Source organism: Pagrus pagrus, assembly GCF_965226575.1.
Source record: "Pagrus pagrus genome assembly, chromosome: 4".
NCBI classification, from domain to species: Eukaryota; Metazoa; Chordata; class Actinopteri; order Spariformes; family Sparidae; genus Pagrus; species Pagrus pagrus.
The window spans coordinates 36,208,114-36,229,899 of NC_140188.1; the positions used below are offsets into that span (position 1 = coordinate 36,208,114).

The 21,786-nt window shown below is 40.5% G+C and overlaps 1 protein-coding gene and 1 long non-coding RNA gene across 2 annotated transcripts; one reads left to right on the plus strand and one right to left on the minus strand.

Annotated features, from left to right (window-relative positions):
* The first annotated feature begins 1,251 nt into the window (after positions 1-1,251).
* Positions 1,252-18,366, plus strand: LOC311256524 (uncharacterized protein). Its single transcript, XM_084351644.1, has 5 exons — positions 1,252-1,340; positions 1,725-4,260; positions 4,384-4,526; positions 4,644-4,875; positions 17,701-18,366. Exons 3-5 carry the CDS (start codon positions 4,411-4,413, stop codon positions 17,713-17,715), a joined length of 363 nt encoding a protein of 120 aa, XP_084207770.1. The 5' UTR covers positions 1,252-1,340; positions 1,725-4,260; positions 4,384-4,410; the 3' UTR covers positions 17,716-18,366.
* Positions 7,511-21,752, minus strand: LOC311256525. Its single transcript, XR_014622504.1, has 10 exons — positions 18,619-21,752; positions 11,952-12,066; positions 11,119-11,792; positions 10,768-10,909; positions 10,007-10,678; positions 9,740-9,846; positions 9,482-9,640; positions 9,294-9,335; positions 9,113-9,205; positions 7,511-8,990 (listed from the first exon to the last, which is right to left on the minus strand). It is a non-coding gene; the product is annotated as an uncharacterized lncRNA (long non-coding RNA).
* Positions 21,753-21,786: the final 34 nt, after the last annotated feature.

Here is a 21,786-nt window from a genome sequence, read left to right on the forward strand (position 1 = left end):
TAAAGGAGTTCCACATGGCCCTGTGAGCTTTAGTGTCTATATTATGAAGCTCTTGAATGAGATAAAGTCATTTTTAGGCAGAAATCACCATTCAGTAACTGTAATTGGCCTCCAATCAATTTTTGGCAGGTGAAAAAGCACTTTTTGTGTTGTAATGGTCCTTTAAAGGGGTTCCACATGGTCCTGTGAGCTCGAGGGTTTATATTATGAAGCTCTTGAATGAGATCAAGTCATATTTACGCAGAAATCACCTACCAGTAACTGCATTTGGCCTCCAATCAATTTTTGGCAGGTGAAAAAGCATTTTTTGTGTGGTAATGGTCCTTTAAAGGAGTTCCACATGGTCCTGTGAGCTCGAGGGTTTATATTATGAAGCTCTTGAATGAGATCAAGTCATTTTTAGGCAGAAATCACCATTCAATAACTGCATTTGGCCTCCAATCAATTTTTGGCAGGTGAAAAAGCACATTTTGTGTTGTAATGGTCCTTTAAAGGAGTTCCACATGGCCCTGTGAGCTTTAGTGTCTATATTATGAAGCTCTTGAATGAGATAAAGTCATTTTTAGGCAGAAATCACCATTCAATAACTGCATTTGGCCTCCAATCAATTTTTGGCAGGTGAAAAAGCACATTTTGTGTTGTAATGGTCCTTTAAAGGAGTTCCACATGGCCCTGTGAGCTTTAGTGTCTATATTATGAAGCTCTTGAATGAGATAAAGTCATTTTTAGGCAGAAATCACCATTTGGGCTCCAATCCATTTTTGGCAGGTGAAAACTGTATTTTAGGCATATTTTAGACACAAAACACATCCAAACATGGTAAGCAAATACTATAGGGCCCAGATCAGGTAAAAAAAAACAAAACAATGCAGAGTCATAAGGATCATTGCAAAAGTGACCATTACTTTATTGAAAACACGTTGTAACTTGGAGTCGGAGGAAAGATTAACAAAGGAGGCGTCACTGTGTGGCGTAAACTCTGATATATAGTGCTCTGGCTGTTAAATCAAACATACTGTAGAGACGTGTCTATCACGTAATTGCCATGCCTTATTTCGCTACAAACTACACTTCTTTTGGCCACAGCTGTGATAATGTGTGGTAAGTGTGTGTGTATATGCACATTATGACCGGTTAATCCAAAGAAAAGCAGACGTTTTATAGCGCTACCGCTCAACGGGCTGCTGTGCGCGCTCCCGCGGCCACAAATCAGATTCTGGCAGACGATCACTTTTTGGCACGACACCTGTACCACCAACCCGCCAGCAGCCACAGGTGCTGCTGCGCCGGGAGACGAGGGAGGAGGACCTCATGATGATGAGCGAGTGGAGGCAGACAGGGTAAGTAACGTTAGCCTGGGGCTGGCAGGGCTAAATTTTTGAGACATGTCCAAAACAAAGTAAACAACGTTTTTACATTGAATGTGATGAGAGCTAACTAACTGCATACTGATGAATGCAGCTGCCGCTAATGCTAACGTAGCTCCTCAGGGATTGAAGCCATTATTTTCTAACTTTGACAATCTAACATGTGACAGCATATTAGCCCAGAGTTGAAGGGCTGTGACTGTTGGTAGTTGTGGTTGATTTTGTTCAAATATGCCGAATTGTGATATTATGGGTTATTATTGTTCAGATGGTGTAGCTAAGCTAGCTAACAGGTGCTAACGTCAGCGGTCTCTTGTTGCCATAGTGAGTACAAGTTCTGTTTGCTGTTTCTTGCAGGTCATGAATTTGGTGAGGAGTGGAGCTGGCTGGCTGCGGACGAGGAAGTAGGGCAATACTTGTGCACATACACGTATATGAGAATGCATATCTATTCAGACCTCTAATTCTTAGACGTTTTCAGGGCTCGAAATTAACGATGTCCCGATGTCCCGGGGACCATAAAAATTCCTACTGGGACACAAATATATTTGGTCCGGGACAATGACGGGACAGTGAAAAAAAATGTCAACTAAACTTCGAAATGGGTGTTGTTTGCAAAGTCATTAAATATGAGTATCTAGACGTTACTTTGTCGTTTGAATAATTTAATAAAAAAGTGTGAGCGGCGAAACTATAGAAGGCTTACGTTCTCGCGGCACCTCACGATAGGCAGTTAGCCTGTTGGTGCAAATGCATTTACGTCATCCACTCTGCTGCTGGCTGCTGCTTGACTCGCGCCAATGCAGCATTCATAGAGCCAGAGCATAGACCATCGTTAACGACAGGTGGTTGAATAAACATCCCTCTTATGCAAGCCCCAATACTGCAGACTCCCGAAACGAGGACATCCCAAGTCCTGGTCATGATTCATCGTCCTCCCCTGTGGTAAGTTAGTTGTCTTAACTGTCGATGTTAGCTAGTGCTCAGCGATAGCTAACGCTCACTCAAACAAAATGCTCAATTCCCTCCTCCGTATATCTTTGCATTTCCCTGAGGTTGAGGACTATAATGCAGAGCAGGCAGTTGAGAAGTGGTGGCAAAGTGGTCAGAGAACATGCCGACCCGTGTTCAACGACTCTGTGTGAGACAAGAAAAAACATCTCCGCGGCGGTCAGCCGTCCTGACCGAGACTTCAGTGAACTTTCCCCCCAGAAAACAGCCTCCCTCCCCGCGAGTGAAATAGTCAGACAGCGTCCTGTTTACTGATGGTGATTATGTAACTTTGTACGAAAAACGTAACTTTGTCACTTTCCAGGATGTTTGGTGGGTCAGGATCTCAATCACAACACATTATAACAGCATCCATATGATTATAAACAGTCAGCGGTACATGTTTAGATATAGGAGGACACCGGGAAACACCTTGAAAAAACACACACGTCATCATACACGTCATGATGATGACGTGTACCGTCATCGCCGGCTTTCTGTGTGAATTATACTCTGGTTCCTCTTTTGCGCCGGAGCTGCTCGGCTCTGTGTGAACAGCCAGCGGCGGAGAAACCGATAATGCGGCGTCTCTGTGTGAAAAGGGCTAGTAACTCATAGGTTACAGGGAGCACCTGAACAATGTCTTGTGTTTTTGGGTCTTGAGGTGTATGTGAGAGAGTGACACATCAAGACAGAGAGGAGTGTTGTGTAGGAGGGCAGGAGTAAGCAGAGTAAATGTGAAGGGGGAGATCTGGTGGGGTGGGTGAATGAGTGAGAGCAAGATGATTGACATTCATAAATGATAACAAGATAAAATGATATTCCTATAGTACTACTGACTTGTAATAATAACTTGTAATCACAACTGAAAAAAGATACATTTATTAAACTGTATTATGGAACACAGAGACCATACAGCCATAACATATTGAATTGAAAAATAAAACTATCAGAATTCTTTAATGTTGACATAATGATAAATTAGTCTGGATATTGAGAAACAATAGAAAACATGTCTTAAAACAACTCCTTTCCCTTCTAGTCTAGGAGAGGCAACAGATCAGACTGATATTCATATGTTTAATAAAATAAGTATTTTAAACTTATATGGTGGACCATATAAATGGTGGTGTGATGGTTAAGTGACAAAAAAGGATCAAATTAAATGTATTCTGCATAATTGGGGGGGCAACGACAATAATTTAAATTTGGGACACTGTTGGTTATATCCGGGACAATACAAAGTAGAATTCGGGACAGTTGTGGGACACTGAGGAAAAAAGTTAATTTCGAGCCCTGGACGTTTTCACACAGCTATAGATCTTCAGGGAAGCAGGGAAGAGTAAAATGACCCAGGCCAGGACAGACGAATGTCACCGAGCAGTGACTAAGTTTGAGACAGTTTAATAACTATCCACTTGGTCCCTGCTTGGTATGCTGTTGAAAAGGGAAATCTGATCTCTGAGCTGAAACATGTGTCGAAGGCAGCCATCACTGCTGATGGATGGACAAGTTTTAAGTCAAGATCATTACCCCACAGTAATGCTGCATTATGTCAGGACTGGCCAGGCTCAAGAAAAAGTCCTCAAAACAAAAGCAGTGTACCAAGCACAGACAGGGATAGCTGTAGCAGAGGAGATTGATGAGATCTTGGAGGAGTATGGTGTCAGAGAGAAGGTTGTGGCAGCCACAGTTGATAATGCGGCAAACATGGATGTAGCTGTGAAAAGGCTACAAATTGTCGAGTTTCCATGTTTTGCACAGACCCTGAACCTTGGAGCTCAGAAGCTGTACAACTGCACTGCAATTTCCAACTGGGCAGCAAGAATTCGCTCTGTGATTGTATGGATGAAGAGGTCCTACATGGCAAAAGTGGTCCTTAAGAAGAAGCAAGACTTGCTCAGTAAGATACTTTCTTTACATTGCAGGCAACATAGAAATGTGTACATGTAAATTATTAGATCATGATCAAATTTAATTCATAATATTACATAAGCATTTAAGTTGTGTATATGTTACCCCTCAGAGCTACCCAAGCACATGCTCCTCCTGGATGTTAAGACCAGATGGACCTCTCTATTTGATGATGCAGAGATTCTTCGAGCAGTTTCCTGCCATCCAGGCTGCAGCCATTGACCCACGGATAAGAAAGCCCATGGAGAAAGAAAAGTGAGAAATATTGAAAAATAATGATAATGTGGCTTATTTTAAACTTGGACTCAGGTTTTGTTTTTGTTTGTTTATACAACATATATCTTTTGCGTTTTTGTTTTGTTTATATTGCAGACTGGCCAAAATGGGCAATGAGGACTTAAGAAAAGCAGAGGAGTTTGTGCTGCTCATGCGAAAGCATTACACCTCCACACTGGCAGTCTTCAGTGACAAAAGTCCGACCTGTGGTGAGATTTTGCCCATCCTGCAAAAGCTACAGCAACACTACACCGTGCAGGAAGATGACTCTGCCTTCACAAGGAGCATCAAGGAGAACATTTGGAAAGATCTTTCCAAATGCTACCAGGTACAGTGGATGATTTATTTATCATAAATAAAATGACAGTTATAAATACTTAAAAGAATAGTTCACCCTAAAACGAAATTCAGTCATTATCGACTCACCCACATGTTGGTGAGAAGTCCGGTGTAGTTTCTTAGTCCTCAAAGTGCAGCTGGAGATCCGCGGTGCTAGCCTCCAGACACGATAATCCATATAACGAGCGTTAATGGCGCCCGGGAGAAAATGTCCATAAAACTCCACAAAAACGTTGTAATATTCCTCCATACGGCTCGTCCGCTGCAATCCAAGTGTCCTGAAGTGGCGACATCCAGAGTTTACTCCAAACGACGTCATTTAGTAAATTTTTACAGCCTAAACAGTCACTATGCTATGTTTACACAGAGGGATGCTCCGTGTTCACGCACAGCCGATTGCACTACGGAAGCCGTGCCGGACAAGATGAATGAGATTCGCGATAGATACACACCGGTATTTACATCCTGCTGTGAGTTTCAAAGTTTCAAATCACTAGTGCAGCAGATCCCTCTTGTGTTTGTGTGTCACTCGGTGGCTCACAGCAGGAAGTAAATACCGGTGTGTATCTATCGCGAATCTCGTCCATCCTGTCCGGCGCGGCTTCCGTAGTGCAAACGCTGTGAAGAAGACTTGCGTGAACACAGGCGCGTTCCTCCAGGCGGATATAGCATAGTGACTGTTTAGGCTGTAAAAATGTACTAAATTACGTTGTTTCGAGTAAACTCTGGATGTCGCCACTTCAGGACACTTGGATGGCAGCGGACAAGCAGTATGGAGGAATATTACAAAGTTTTTGTGTAGTTTTATGGACTTTTCCTGCCGGGCACCATTAACGCTCGTTATATGGATTGTTGTTGCCGGAGGCTAGCACCGCAGATCTCCAGCTGCACTTTGAGGACTAAGAAACTACACCAGACTTCTGAGTCGATAATGACTGAATTTCGTTTTAGGGTGAACTATTCCTTTAAGGATAGTCATGATAGGGCTGGGCGATATGGCCTCAAATCAATATCACGATATATTGAGCAACTCACCTCGATAACGATAAATGAATGATAAGTACAAAATCCCCCCCGACGCCTAAAAAAAAAGGTAGTGTCACTTGTTAACAAATAATAAATAATGTAATGAACAAAAAAACTATTGCAAATAACACTGCCATGTGACTGGTGACAACTTTAAACTCTTTTAAACAAGTAAGAGCACTGATGATTAAGAATAAGAGGGGCTTGAACAGGGCACTTCAAAAAGGAGCAGCAGACTTGGTATCCTGACCTGTTTACTCAGACTAGTGTTGTAGATGTGAATCTGACTCATGGTTGCATGTGATCACTCTACTCTACACACTAGTGCTTACTCCAGGTTCTTGCTAAGAAACACTAGCATGTTTACCATTTCAGGTTTCAGGCAGGATCTGAGGCATGTAACAATGTTTCCTCCAGAACTGAAAAAGCCACTTTTAAGATTCACCGTAGTTTCGTTTCCAGGTCAAACTCATTTACAATGGAGGTGCACGGGTCAACTTTTCTGTAGCATCAAAATCGCTATTTTTAAAACCCTAAGAAGACTCGACACAACATGAAACTTTGCTCGTAGTATCACCAGGGTCCCTACACCTGAACACGAGCATTGAGAACATCGTTTGTGGACACAAAGTTTGCTAAAAAGAAGGTTTTTGAACAACTCACGTTAGCATTAGCAGTAGCAGTCCTGCCAGTCGCGATGCGTCGATCCCCGAGTGCGGCGTAACATGAAGGAGAAAGCTCCATGTTACATCAGTTTTATTTTTGAGTGCTCAGCTCATATATCCTTTTAAAAAGGAGAATTTTAATTTCTACATGTTCTAACATGTTACTGGACATTCTTGTGTAATTGCCACAGAATAATTCATGTTGTATTTTGTTAATTTCTACAGAAGAATATTTATTTTATTATTATTATTTTATATTTATTTTCAAAACAAATTATTTTTTCTGTGGACCCCCTGGCACCCCATTGAGGAGCCCCAGGCTGTGGGCCTCTTAAGACCTCACTGTTGGGTTTGTAAGGTCATGTTACTTCTAAACTAAATTAAACAAAGTTGATGCTTATCGACCTGTTTGTTCTCCTTTTTTCCAAATGAAATCGATAAGAGAATCGATAAGGAACCGAATCGTTTAGCAGAATCGAAACTGGAATTGGATTCGTAAAAATCTTATCAATTCCCATCCCTAACAGTGATAGTGATCATATGTTTTGTTGATGTGTTATTGCCACTTTATGGATATTAATATCCATTGTTTTATGGTTACTAATATTTTAAATGTGCAAAGAATAAATAGTTTGGGAAATGTATATTTTGGTGTCCCAATAATTGTTGAAACTTAAAAATGTCAATTTTAAATGCAGCAACATTTTATTGACAGCAGAATACTGGTAATCAGTAAATTACAGCATAAAATGAATCATATGGTATTAAAGAAATTTGGTTACAGTTAAAATATTAATATTGTAACTTAAAAATACAGTATTACATTTTTTTATACAGTTAAAACACTTTCTGTACACATGAAATTACATGAAATGTGTTTTATTTTACAGTTAAAACACTAATGATGTAATCACAAATGCAGTATTTCGAAATTATTGTGTTTTTATTTTACAGTTACAACAATACTGCTGTAAAATAAATTCCAGTAAAATACTGTGAATATATACTGTGTTTTAGTTTACAGTTACAATAATAGTACTGTTACATAAAATACAGTACAGTACATAATTACTGTGTTTCATAGTACAGTTACAATAATAGTACTGTAATATAAACAACAGTACACAATAATTACTGTCTTATATTTTACAGTTACAAAAGTACTACTGTAACATAAAATACAGTAAAGTACAGTTCATAATCACTGTGTTTCATTTTACAGTTACAACAAAAGTACTGTCATATAAACCACAGTGCATAATATTTACTGTGTTTTAGTTTACAGATATAGAAATACTACTGTAACATAAAATACAGTAAATTATAATTATTGTGTTTAATTCTACAGCTACAATACTGTGTTTTTTTTTACAATAAGTTACTTGTCAATTACTGCCAGTTAATTACTGTGGATTTCACAGTAGGTTCGTTACAGTCCACTTCATAGTAATAGTAGTTTTCTGTCAATCGGGGTGTTTAATTATCGAAAATAGTTTTATTTTGAAATGTGTTTCATTTTGAAAATCGACAGGATTTCTCGTTGTTGCTTTGTTTGACTTCCTGCCCGGCTTGACTCATTCGGCCGCGGCACGCGAAAAAATTAGACCAGACGCCAAAACGATCGCTGCACGGCGCGCGCTGGCAGCGGGGCAGAGCGCCTCGGCGCTGCCTTTGTGAACGACACCATCGGTTAACATGGGCGCCGAAATGAAAATGACTTAGCAGCCGATCGGGGCGCTTCCGCGTCCTGTCTGAACCTGGCGTTAGGAACAAGAGCCTTGTGCAGTTTGGGAGTGTAGTAAAGTTGAATACAGTTGTGAGCACTGAGCACAAAATGCACTTTTGTTATATTTGAGTCAGTGAGACCAAAACTTCAATAATTCCTTAGGTCAGCCAGTGCCTTGTCCGCTTACTCAGCTGTTTGCACTTTATGCTACAATTGTTTGTTGCTACAAGCATATTTCATTAAAGGTTTAATGAACTATCATCTTAATTGTCTTCATTTTTAGTTAGCATATACCTTAAACACTTCAAGCTGAAAGCTAATGATTGTTATATAAGAGCAGCTGCATGCTGGTGCGATAAACTGTATGTTATACATTCAATTTACGTAAAAAAATAGTTGGTGATTAGTCGACTATCAAAATAATCGTTTGTGGCAGCCCTACAACTAACATTACAGTTTAAATGTAGGGATTTAGCTCATTCTGTATAATTTCATGTAGGCAGTTCAACAAAACCACTTCAATAAGAAATATCATACAGACCTAACCTTTACCAATCCAATTCTATATAAGTAAAACTATACATTATAAGCTTTAAATCAGTGGTGGCTCACCCAAAGAATGAAATGGTTCCCTGTCTCTGGAGAAGAATGGCCCACAATTCTGGGGAGAAATAGCTTGTCCGAGACCTACAGCATAAAAATAACATCAGGTAGTACAGCACAGTCTATGTTAATAACATTGGTTAATAACATTTTTGTTTTGTACAGTGTCTTCTATTAAACAAAAAAAGAGTCAAAAAAGGACCTACAGGGATGCGTTTCAGTTCTCGGTCGCTGACTCCCTCGCTGTTTGACCATTCGCGGTGCCACAAAACGAAGTCAAACGTACCTAAAGATCCACACTGTAACAGAAAACATAGCATTCATGTTTTTAAAAAAAGTTAAAGATACATTCCAAAATCATAAAGGGAGGAAATTTAAATGTATCACCATGTTTTCTTGTGCCAGCTGTGCCACTCTGTAGTTAACTGCCTGGAATTTAAAAATGTTTACAATACAATTCAGATTTTGTGATAACAGTATAAAGTAAACATTTCTTCTTAACAAAAACACTGATGTCTTTGCAGTTCAGTTGATTGTATATTAGTTCAAAACCAAGATTTATTTGTTAAACTTACATCATCAGTCAATCATGGCATAACCATTGAAGACTGACTCAACAACTCCAGTGGGCAAACACAGACAATGTCCTTGACTGTAACTGGAAATCTCCTTGTGGCATAAGTCAGTATTTGCTTCTCATCACACGACCCAGACAGTAAATCCTTCAGTTTTGCCTTAACACACAGATTATGACAAAATAGTAATTGTTGACACCTTCCATTTATTACTTCATTTTAGACTGAAAGAAAATGGCTCAGCGATCTATTAATTACCTTGTCATTGTCTTCAATAGCATACAATTGTGCTATGAATGAAGACTTGCTGTCCGGTTGGATGTTGACAGTGCCCTCTGACCTTGGAAGGAGAGTTTCCTTACCCTCTAATGAATAACAAGGAACAAAGTAATACTTTTCAGAAAAAACATGTTTAGTTTGTAACTACATTTATCTTTTCACCTGTTTGGGCCACATCATAACGATTAGATACAGTTCTATCTTTTGGCATATTACTATGTAATAATGGATATTGACCAAACTTACCAGCAGACTGAAGTCCCAGCATCCCACGCACACCAATACACAATTGGGTTTTACATAGGGCCTCCATTTCAGCCTTAAAACTGTTGTTAATCTTGTCATTGTGGAGGTCAATCATCACCCTTACTGTCTGCTTGAAATGTGGCTCACTCATTTGACAGAGTACTTGACAGCTGCCAGTTCGCGGTTGAACTGCTCAGCAACTGCTGAATTAACTTCGGTCCGTAGGGTGGGACAGATGTTGAGGCTCCTTAATTTCTCTTCTGGACGTTTGTGGTTGCTCTGATGGAATCTGTCATAGAGTGAGTATCGCTCATTGGTGCCTGTGATTGGATGTTTGGCTGACATCCGGTCACTGTCTGGTTCTTCCTGCAGTGGTAATGCGGGCCTCAGGTTCTTCACCCACTGCAGGTCAACCACTAGCTCTTTTTTTGTTGCCCGCTGTACGTTGTCCGATGTCGGGGCACAGTCTTCCATCGTTGTCTTTAAAGAACAGTTGTTTGGTACGGTTGTTGGTGTGCCTTGCAACCTGTCCTGCTACATCTGATATGTAACAAGTTGGGAAGTATTTAAAGCTGAGCAGTTCGTCTGCGTGGTCTCTTGCAGACTCCGTCCAGAAGAGAAAGTTTAAGTAGTGCACAACGCCGTGCACACAAGAGAAATGGAGGACACCACCTAAAGAATAGCACAAAAGATTTTACAGCCCAATCATGTTATTGGACATTAAGAAATATTTCAAAGTCATATACTAAGCTAGTTCTCACCACCAGCTTTCTGAAGCTTCACAAAGAGTTTGGGGTAAACATCCTTGTCATGGGCTAAATTTCCATTTCAGTTTAAACACTCCGAGAAACTCCAGGACACAGATGATTACTTTCCATGAAGTTTACTAGGAATCTTGTGAAACTAAAATCACAATACAACAAAATGTATGTATTATTAAACAACCAAACATCACAGCAGTATTTGATACATAGCATGGCTTAGCTATCTTAGTGGCAGCAAAATATAGAGCTAGCTTAGCTTTGCAACACAATTGGCATCTCAGCAGTCTTAATATTCACATAAACTCAAATTGCTTCATAACTTTATGTTGCTGGATGAATAATACTTACAGACGTTGCTTTAGCAAAGAGGGAGGAAGAATAGCCTGCTAATTGAAGAACTGATGACTGTGCTCACACAACTGTAGCTGCTAACACAACTGTAACTGCTCACATAACTGAAACTGTTCACACAACTGTAACTGCCACTATAACTGAAACTGCTCACAGAACCGTAACTGCTACTATGTTGCTATGGCTACGAAAATAAACAAATGACACAGAACTATGCCCTTCTAGAAAGGCACACATTTTCTAGGGGCATAACAATCCTTGAAGTACAGGAGCTCCTGAAGCCTGTTTATCATGTTCGCAATTGATCCCTCTGAGGACACACCAAGGGCATGACAAGCTTCCTGAAGGTCCTTCTTTTGAGGCTGTAAATCGAAAAGACACATTAAAATAACATGATGTTTAAACAAACTTAATGTATATATGTTTATACATGCTTGCTGATAAACACAGTAAAACAAGCACAATGTATACCTTCTTTGATTCTATGAGATCAAGTATGATGTCCTCATTGATTGTTTTGGTCAGATGCTTGATGTCAGTGGGTTTCTTTTTTAATGCCTTCTTCACCTCTGTTTTTGGAAGAATACTTCCAATTCTTGTCTGCGGTCCCATCCAAGGTGCCAAAGAAGAATGTCTTATTGATGTGTGGTACGGGTTTGCCACAGATGTTCCTTTTATAAAACATAACACTGTTAAGTCATATATTCAAAGATTGTATTGCTTTTGCATACACAAACATTAAAGTGTAACATTGATAACATTGACCAAGAACTTTGAACACCTTTTTACAGTTTTGATGACATCAAAAGCTGTTATTGTGTTGCACCAACCTGATATGAGGCCTTCTGCAATCAGACCTGTCTAGATCAGACCACACCTTGAGGATGTCCACTTCCAAATCTTTCTCAGATATGGAGTCTGGGTCAGGCCTCTTAAATGTTCCAACTGCAAATTAAGTTTTTCAAATAATTACAAAGGCATGACAACCCCAAATATGCAACAGCAACAAAGAAGCAAAAGCAGGAAGTAGAAGGTATTTCATACAGGCAAACCTTTTATATGTGCATCAGTTATGTGAGTCTTCATTATTAACATAATGTTTTATAGATGAATTACAGAAAAGAAAAGCATTCTTATGTGGTACATCAAAGGCCAGTTTCCAGTTTGCATCTCCTACTACCACTGCTGGGTGGTATCCACACTGGTAGCAAGAATAGTCAAACTGGAAATTTGTCAGTGACAAAAAGTGGTGGAAAGCTCTTCTCACTACTTGGTAATGGTAGCGGTTGTCATTAAAAAATAACAACGTGTCAAGCATCCGTCCACTGGTTGTCTTGTTCTGTAATTGTAAAACAAAGTGTTTGTTCCAGATAAAGTGGATGAAATGGTTAACGCTCTAGCTGTGCCTGATCATCCATCTCAACCACAAGTTGTTAAGCCTAAACAAAGGCCAGCAAACAAAATGGAGGAAAAGATTTTATTGAAGGTTGACGCTCCAGTTCAAGTGATGCAAAATGTTGGAAATCAAACACTACCTGTGTTCCCTCAAACCCAAGCGAGGACTGACAACTATCAGGATGACATTGTAAATATTATGCAAAGACAAAATGATATCACTGCACTACTGGTTCAGCAAAATCTGTCCTCTGTCCTTCCACCAAGAAATATCCCTGTGTTCGATGGAGATCCTCTTCGTTTCAGGTCTTTTATCACAGCTTTTGAAAATGGAGTGGAGGAGAAGACGAACAATTGGAGCGACTGTTTGCACTTTCTTGAACAATGCACCAGGGGGCAACCAAGAGACTTAGTGCAGAGTTGTCAACATTTACCTCCAGAGCAGGAATACCACAGGGCCAAAGGTCTTCTAGCAGAACATTTTGGAAATGAGCATAAAATTGCATCTGCTTATATGGAAAAGATTCTGAACTGGACACCTGTTAAAAGTGAAGACATTGAAGCACTGTAATCATTCTCCTTGTTTCTCAGAGGATGCTCAAATCTAACAGAGCAAATGATGCATATGAAGGAGCTGGACTTACCATCAAATATGAGGAGCATCATCCTGAAACTTCCTTATAAATTACGAGAAAAATGGGGAAATGTTGCTTGTGATCTGCAACAGCGAAGTGGAAGAAGAGTGCTGTTTACTGATCTTGTCACCTTCATTGAAAAGCAGGTTCGAATATTATCAGACCCTCTTTTTGGCAATATTCAGGACTCACCATCCACCAACTATAAGGCCTCCAATATGCTAATCACCTAAAGCAGAGGAAAAAAGGAAGCAGTTTTGCCACCAATGTCACTGCAGTAAAAGAGGGAGTCATTACTCAGTATACAGGAAACAGGATTAATTTCATCAAGGAAAAAGGAATCTGTTTTGGTTGCCTTAAAGTAGGCCACACAAGCAAAGACTGCGGGAGTCGTTTGGATTGCAACGTGTGTCACGAAAAGCACCCCGGCGTTCTTCATATTGAGCGGCAGGATAAAGCAACATCCCCCTCACAAGCCCAGACATCTGTGAGCCCGACAAGTGATTCTACAACTACTACAGTGTCTCAGACCTGTGGCCATATTGGGGCCAGTTGTGAAGACAACTCCATCTTTTCTATTGTAGCAGTTAAAGTCAAGAGCCAAAGGAGTAACAAAACTGTGCAGACATATGCCTTCTTGGATCCAGGGAGTTCCGGCACGTTCTGTACAGAAGACTTGGCAAGGAAGTTGAACCTGAAAGGTAAAAGGACAAGTATTCTGTTAAGAACAATGGGTCAAAAAAAGGTTGTAAATGCTCATGTTCTGTCAGGTCTTGAAGTGTCTGGTATGGACGTGAGTGATTTCATTGAGTTACCGGACGTTTTGACTCAGAGGACCATGCCAGTCTCCACACTCAATGTTCCACGGCAAGCGGATGTGGATCAGTGGTCGTATTTGAAGCACGTCAAGCTCTACGACATTGATGCAGGCATTGATTTGCTTATTGGAACTGATGCCCCCAAAGTTATGAAACCTTGGGAGTTGATAAACAGCCAGGATGATGGTCCCTATGCAGTCAGAACCAGGGTCGGTTGGGTTGTTAATGGTCCACTTCGTGGTGGAAGCAGGTGTGGCTGCCCTGCTGTAACAACAAACAGAATCTCCGTTGAACACCTTCAAGAAATGCTGGTCAAACAGTATAATCAGGACTTTAATGAAAGATCATCAGATGAACAGATTGAAATGTCTAGAGAAGATGTCAAGTTCATGAACATCGTGACCAGTACAACAACATTAAGTGGAGACCATTACTGTATCGACTTACCTCTCAGACAGGAGAATACCATCTTACCAAATAATCGCTGTGTTGCAGAACAGCGCCTCCTGAGCCTGAGCCTCTGGACCAACTAAAGCAACACGATGGAAAGGTGTGGTACATCCCTCATCATGGAGTTTATCATCCCAGAAAAGGCAAGCTGAGAGTTGTTTTTGACTGTGGAGCAACGTACAAAGGGACATCACTAAACTGCCAGCTCTTGCAGGGCCCTGATCTTACCAACTCACTTATTGGAGTCCTTGTTAGATTCAGGCAAGAGCCTGTTGCTGTAATGGTGGACATTCAAGCCATGTTTCATCAAGTTCATGGCTCAGATAAGCATATCAACTTCCTACGCTTCCTCTGGTGGCCTAATGGCGACACTGCACAGTCTCCACTGGAGTATCGCATGATCTGTTTGGAGCTGTGTCATCACTAAGTTGTGCAAATTATGCTTTGAGAAGAACTGCAGATGATAATGCCAAACAGTTCCCCATTGAAGTGGTGAGTACAGTCAAACATAACTTTTATGTGGATGACTGTCTGAAATTGATGGCTTCAGTGGAGGAAGCAGTACACATGGTCAAGGATTTAACTGCTCTCTGTCATAAAGGAGGATTCAATCTTTCCAAGTGGATCAGCAACAGCCGCACAGTGCTACTATCAATTGCTGAGGACAGCAGAGCAAAGAACAAGATGGAACTGGATTTTGACACGGACCAACTTCCAATGGAACGAGCACTAGGACTACAGTGGTGCATTGAATCCGACAAATTCAAGTTCAGGACCTCAGCACAAGAACAACCACAGACCAGACGAGGGATTTTGTCAGTGGTCAGCTCACTTTATGACCCTTTAGGATTTCTGGCCCCATTTAGTCTGCCTGCAAAGCTGTTGCTGCAGGAGCTTTGTAGGAGAAATTTGGGGTGGGATGAAGCAATTCCCAACTCCTTTGCTGAGCAATGGTCTGATTGGCTGGAGGGCCTCCAAAAGGTGGCTGAATTCAAAGTGGATCGCTGTATTAAACCCAGAGACTTTGGAGATCCTGTTACAGCACAGCTTCACCATTTTTCTGATGCCAGTCAAGCTGGATATGGAACTGTGTCTTATCTAAGACTGGAGAAAGATCACAAAGTACATGTTTCATTTCTCTTGGGAAAAGCCAGAGTTGCTCCTCTTAAGCAGACTACAATTCCTCGATTGGAACTCACAGCTGCAGTTCTTGCTGCTCGAGTGGATAAAATGCTACAGAAAGAGCTGCAACTTAAGCTGGAGAAGTCAGTTTTCTGGACCAACAGCACAACAGTCCTTAAATATATCTCTAATGAAATCAGGAGATTTCACACCTTTGTGGCAAACAGAGCCTCTGTCATCAGGGAAGCAGCAGATGTTGATCAGTGGAGATATGTGGGTTCTAAGGAAAATCCATCAGACGAAGCATCAAGAGGAATGAGAGCTGAGGATTTCCTGAATGGCAGGAGATGGATAAATGGACCTCAGTTTCTCTATAGGTCAAAGGAGGAATGGCCTAAACTGGATGTGGATCTTGGTGTGATTCCTGCGGATGACCCAGAGGTCAGGAGGGACTTGATAGTGAACGCTGTTGTCAAGGATTTGGAAAGTGCCACTGACCACCTTATCTGTTATTTTTCATCTTGGATGAAACTGAAAACATCTGCAGCTTGGTTTCTGAAGGTCAAGGAAACTCTGATGTTATAAGGACGGAAGAGAAAGGAGTTTTGTGCTTCTGCAGGCCTCGGAAAGGACAATCTCCAGACTCAAGAACAGGAAGTAGAAAGGAAAATACACAGCTTTAAGGACACACTCAAAGGACAAAGTCTTACTCCTGAAGATCTTGCTAAGGCGGAGCAGTCAATTATTCAATATGTGCAACAACACAAGTTCAGAAGCGAAATTGCCTCACTGAAAGGTGGCTGCAAAAACATTCACAAAGACAGTCTACTGTACAAACTGGACCCAGTAATGGATGGTGAAATCCTCCGGGTGGGCGATCGACTGAGTAAAGCAGCAATGCCAGCAGAATCCAAACATCCAGTCATCTTGTCCAAAGACCTGCACATATCCACGCTAATTCTGCGCCATATCCATCATCAACTGGGGCATGCAGGAAGAAATCACATGCTGTCCAGTTTACGGCAGAAGTACTGGATAATTAGTGCAAACTCTGCGGCCAGGAAGGTAATATCTGACTGTGTTGTTTGTAGACGCAACAGAGGAAAGCTTGGTGAACAGAAGATGGCAGACTTGCCTGAGGAGAGAGTGTTGCCTGACAAAGCACCTTTCACAGATGTTGGAGTTGACTATTTTGGCCCTATCGATGTTAAGAGAGGCAGAAGTCATCTTAAAAGGTATGGAGTACTTTTCACCTGTTTGACCAGCCGGGCTGTACACTTGGAAGTCGCCTACACACTCGATGCAGACTCCTGTATAAATGCAGTTCGGAGGTTTATTTGTCGACAAGGACCAGTCTCATCTATCAGGTCTGATAACAGCACAAATTTTGTTGGAGCCAATCGGGAGCTGAAAGAAAGTCTGGCTGCTTTAAATCATGGCAAAATTCAAAGAGCTTTGGTCAAGGATGGCATAAACTGGAGCTTTAGCACACCAGCAGCTTCCCATCAGGGTGGTGTTTGGGAGCGCCTGATTCGTTCAGTGAAGAGTGTTCTCACCTCAGTCCTGAAACAGCAAATTCTGGACGATGAAGGGCTCCAAACCATTTTCTGTGAGGTTGAGGCAATTCTAAATGACAGACCCATTACAAAGGTCTCAGATGACCCGAATGACCTCGAAGCGCTCACACCAAATCACATTCTAATGTTGAAGGGGAAACCAATGATGCCATCAGGACTTTTTGACCAAAGTGATCTTGGTGGAGGCAAATACAATATATGGCTCAACTCTTTTGGAAAAGGTGGACTTCTGAGTACTTACCTATGCTGCAGGAGAGACAAAAATGGACAAGGCCAAGAAGAAGCCTCACTCCTGGAGACATTGTCCTTGTTGTGGATGCCACGGCTCCAAGAGGATCTTGGATAATGGGGAAAGTTTTGGATGCTGGACCAGATGCAAAGGGCTTGGTTCGCTCAGTGCGTCTTAAAACAAGGACCAGCATTCTGTGACGAAGCTCTGTCTGTTGCTGGAAGCAGCAGTCTAACATCATGGACTGATCATCATCTCTCTTTCTCTCTCTTTCTCTCTCTCTCTCTCTTTCTTTCTTTCTTTCTTTCTTTCTTTCTTTATTATTCTCTATTTCTTCTTATTTTTTATTGCAGGTTCATCAAGAATAAGAAGATTCGTTAAGATAAATGCATGACATATAGAATATTGCTATGTCCATAGTTCATATTGTGGGAATAGCTCCTTTCTTGGTATTGTATTGGTAATTGTGATACCGGCACAATTAGGGGCCGGAGTGTTGGAGCTATTTAATTGTTTATTTGTTATTGATAATGTTTGATTAGTATAGTTTTATTTTGATTCAATTCGTGACACTGTTTTCTATTATTAATAATTTAAGGTAAATATTATCCTTTTGTTTTGCTTATTTAGTTTTGTTTTCTTTGTAAATTGGGTAGCACTGGAGGTTATATAGGTAGGAACGCAGGTGGAGGACCAGAATGCACCTGGGTGGGCAAATGGTTTTTTACCAGCGCGAGAGAGGCATGAAAGAAATAGGACTTATTAGTTTCTTTGTATTGCTTGCTTGTTTTTTGGAGTAAATAAATCAACGGAAGAACATACGAACTTTGAATGGACATGACTTCTTTGCCTGCGTATGATTCACCCCCATGGTGCCGAAGTGGCCCTCTTTGATTTTGATTTTTAGTTAATTTGATTTTTCCGACAAATGGCCACTACACAAAGTAAAGATGTATGCATTATCAATGTATGGAATCTAAGTAAGTAAGGGATAATGTATAGTTCTGAGGTATGGAACCCTGATGCGACGCTTCGCGTCAGGGTTCCATACAACCTGTCGGGGTTTATTTCTCCATAACAACCTCCGAACTATACATTATCCCTAACATAACAACTATATATATATATATATATATATATATATATATATATATATGTATATGTATGTGTGTATGTATATATATATGTGTGTGTGTGTGTGTGTGTGTGTGTGTGTGTGTGTGTGTGTGTGTGTGTGTGTGAATGCTGAATGTCAATTAAGGCTGCCTTACCGCCAAACCTGACAGAAGAAGCTCACATAGTGGCAGAGTTAGAAAAATCCAGTTGTTAAAGTTGTGAAATCCTGAGGAGTACTCCTGGAATCTCACGACATTGGCACACAATGGACACTCTTTCACCGCAACAGAGACACCTGTTAATTTGAAGACAAGTTGTTTTTGTGTTTGTTAACTTGAATGTGAAAAATCTGAATTATATAAATTCACAACCTTCAAGTGTTTACATTTAAATGTGTGTGAAGCCAAATATAAATATGATATCATGAGGGATACTTCCATGGAAAGGCATACAGACTACGCTTGGGTAGTCAGAATAGTCGAGGGATTGAGTGCTGGAGGGGTAGGCCCTGGACAGTAGGGGCAGGTGTTTTCTGTGGGGATAAAACAGGGTGGTGGTTGTTTTTCCTGAGTCCTTAAGTCCAGAGGTAACTCCTGCAGACATGGGATGCGCTTATGGTTAAGCAGATATTCTGTCATAACACAGATCTTTTGGGTGTTGACATTGTGTGGCACACAAGCGATGTTGCTTTCGAACATGTGACTTTCCAAGTCATCAATGTCCTCAACTTGGATGTCTGCGGTGGCCACTAGGGTGCCTGGTGACTCCTGGAAAATAAACCACATTCCCATCATGCGATGGATGCAGCGGTGTGATTTACCGGTTCCCCGACACCGGCAGTTCCACTGTCCTGCAACAGCATCAAATGTCACCCGTGTCCTCCCAAACTTACATCAGTTGTCTGAGACAACTGATGTAAAATCTACACAGATGGAACAGACAACTTGTCTGTTTCATCTGTGTAGACAGAAAAGCAGTGCCACTGTTCAGAGTACCCCTCATCTTTAAAATACACTGGAAAAACAGAGTCCACTCCAAGGTTCTTTGCAGCATTGTTCAGTTCCTCACATTTCACACCCCACTCAGACAACATGAGCCCCTTTGCTTAGCATGTCTTGCAGTGATGTGGATGTGAGGACTGCTGGTTTGGTGTACGGCTTTCCTCTGTTAGTTCTTTCAAGGTGTATGCATTCTTTTCCAGAGTTTCCGGAACTCCATGCAATTCGCATGAACTGACGGCACTTCTCTTCCTCGCAGTCAATTTTTGGTGGATTTGTTGACTTTATGACATGAATGGGAAAAACCGGACTGTGGTCATATTTTGGAGTGACATGAATTCCGTTTTTCACATCAATGCATATCGTGGGTGTAGTGTCAAGGTTATGAGTATCTCTGATGTGTCGTCGCAGGTTTTTGGTTGAACTTAGCACAGCTTTGCAGTGTTGACATGCAAAATGGTCAGGCTTTGAATCCAAGATCTCTGTGGAGTCATCTTTGAGAGTGTCACGCTTTCTCTTTAAAGTGCTTGGCTTCTCTGCAGAAAGAACAACAAAACAACAATAATTATCACTGCTAATAATCTAAAAGAAGTAAACATTAATAAGGGCCTTTAAATCTTTAATATTTAACTGCCATTGTCAGGGAACACTGCCCTACACAGACATCTGCCCTATACATATTTCTTGGAGGTGGTTCTGAAAGTGTGGGTTATTGGGAATAGAAACAGTCTCTCATGACTCTGTTTCAGTTTTGCTGGAAAAGCAATATGTGACATTGCTGGTGAATGCTTGAGGGTGACCTGACCCCCTGAGTTGATTATATACGAATGATATTTTCACTGGCATCATAATTATCAAGTTATGAGTAAATGTCATGCAGATTTATTGCCACAGGTTCAATGGTATGTGTTTCTACAATGTGTAATGGTAAAAGGGGTCATGGAATATGTTGTCCATGCATGCTACTGATACTAAATGTGTCATGGGGCCTTTCATATATCAGAACACATCTTAAAGACAATGCATGGGCATAGTGATCCTTCTGGGGGACTAATTTATATACATATTTTACATAGCTTATATATTACTATTTTATATTTAAAACAAAAACAACAAATGACAAAGACTTTGTGTCCTGTATTACCTTGTCTTTTGTCTGATTCAATACCTGTAAGAGATAGACATAGTGAAAATGTGACAAACATTAGTAGTAGATATTTCTATATGTCATATGATCTAAGTGGACTTGTTAAGGCAAAATCAGAACAAAATATAACCAAGAGAATAATATCAGTAAGCTATGCTGACCAATATCAAATACAGTACTGTAACCCTAACCCTACACAATGAGCACTTACAGACTTACAATAAGTTGAGGGTCACAGTGACAACAAATTTATGGTTTACAGTGCAAGGACTTTGGTGCAGTGAAAAATGTAACAGTCCTATAGAAAATTGTGATATAAATTCAAAGGTCTGTATTGATTTTGATATTTATGATACTTTGATGGTCCCCCCTTATATTTCTATTTGTCATGGCTTCATGTGTACTTCTATTGGTGACACAGATTAAAATGTGTGTAGATGCTGCAACAGAACACTTACCATGTGTGCTTTTCAAATGCTTTATGAAAATGCCCGACCTAGTTAAAATGCGAAATTTACGAAATGGGCAATGGCTTCTGGATAGTTGGTTGCTGTCCTTGCAGGAGTATGCAACCACAAATTTCTCTGGAAAAAAATTGAAGATGTAATACAATGCATTAAGATATTAAAATAAAAAATTAAATAAATCACATCATGCATCTCTCTATAGTTCAATTATACTCCATACCTTGATTGTTTTCCAAAAAGAAAATTGCATCTCTGAGATGTTTTTTGGAAAGGTGGTCCTTATTTGCAAGTTATTTTTGCTGACAGAAGACACATTCCTGACTGGCACAGGCCAGTAATGAATTCACATCAGAAAATGTCTGATGTGAACCTGTGAACATTAACAATGTAGGCTATGTAATTAGCACTACATCTCACAAGTCATTATTGTATCTATAAGTCAGCCTAATTATTTTCAGATTGTATATCTTACAGTATTTAATTTCATCTACTTGTAAAAGATTGATTTATGTTCTATAATAATTAGTCATTCTCACCTTCCATTTTCCAGAGAGTTTTTCATGAAAACAGACCTATCAGACCTTGAATGTTGATCTTGTAGGCCCAATCTTGTTGTCAAATTTGCAACACTTTTCCTAACAAAAAGAGACAATATTCTCAACACACCAAGTCTTCAAGTGGATACTTAAATGGTCTTCAAGAAGAACAAAT

Excerpts from the sequence above, each read along its gene's own strand:
- LOC311256524 (XM_084351644.1), top strand. The coding sequence starts at position 4,411 with ATGTTAAGACCAGATGGACCTCTCTATTTGATGATGCAGAGATTCTTC. Across the intron at positions 4,527-4,643 it reads AAGCCCATGGAGAAAGAAAA|ACTGGCCAAAATGGGCAATG; the intron begins GTGAGAAATATT and ends TTTATATTGCAG.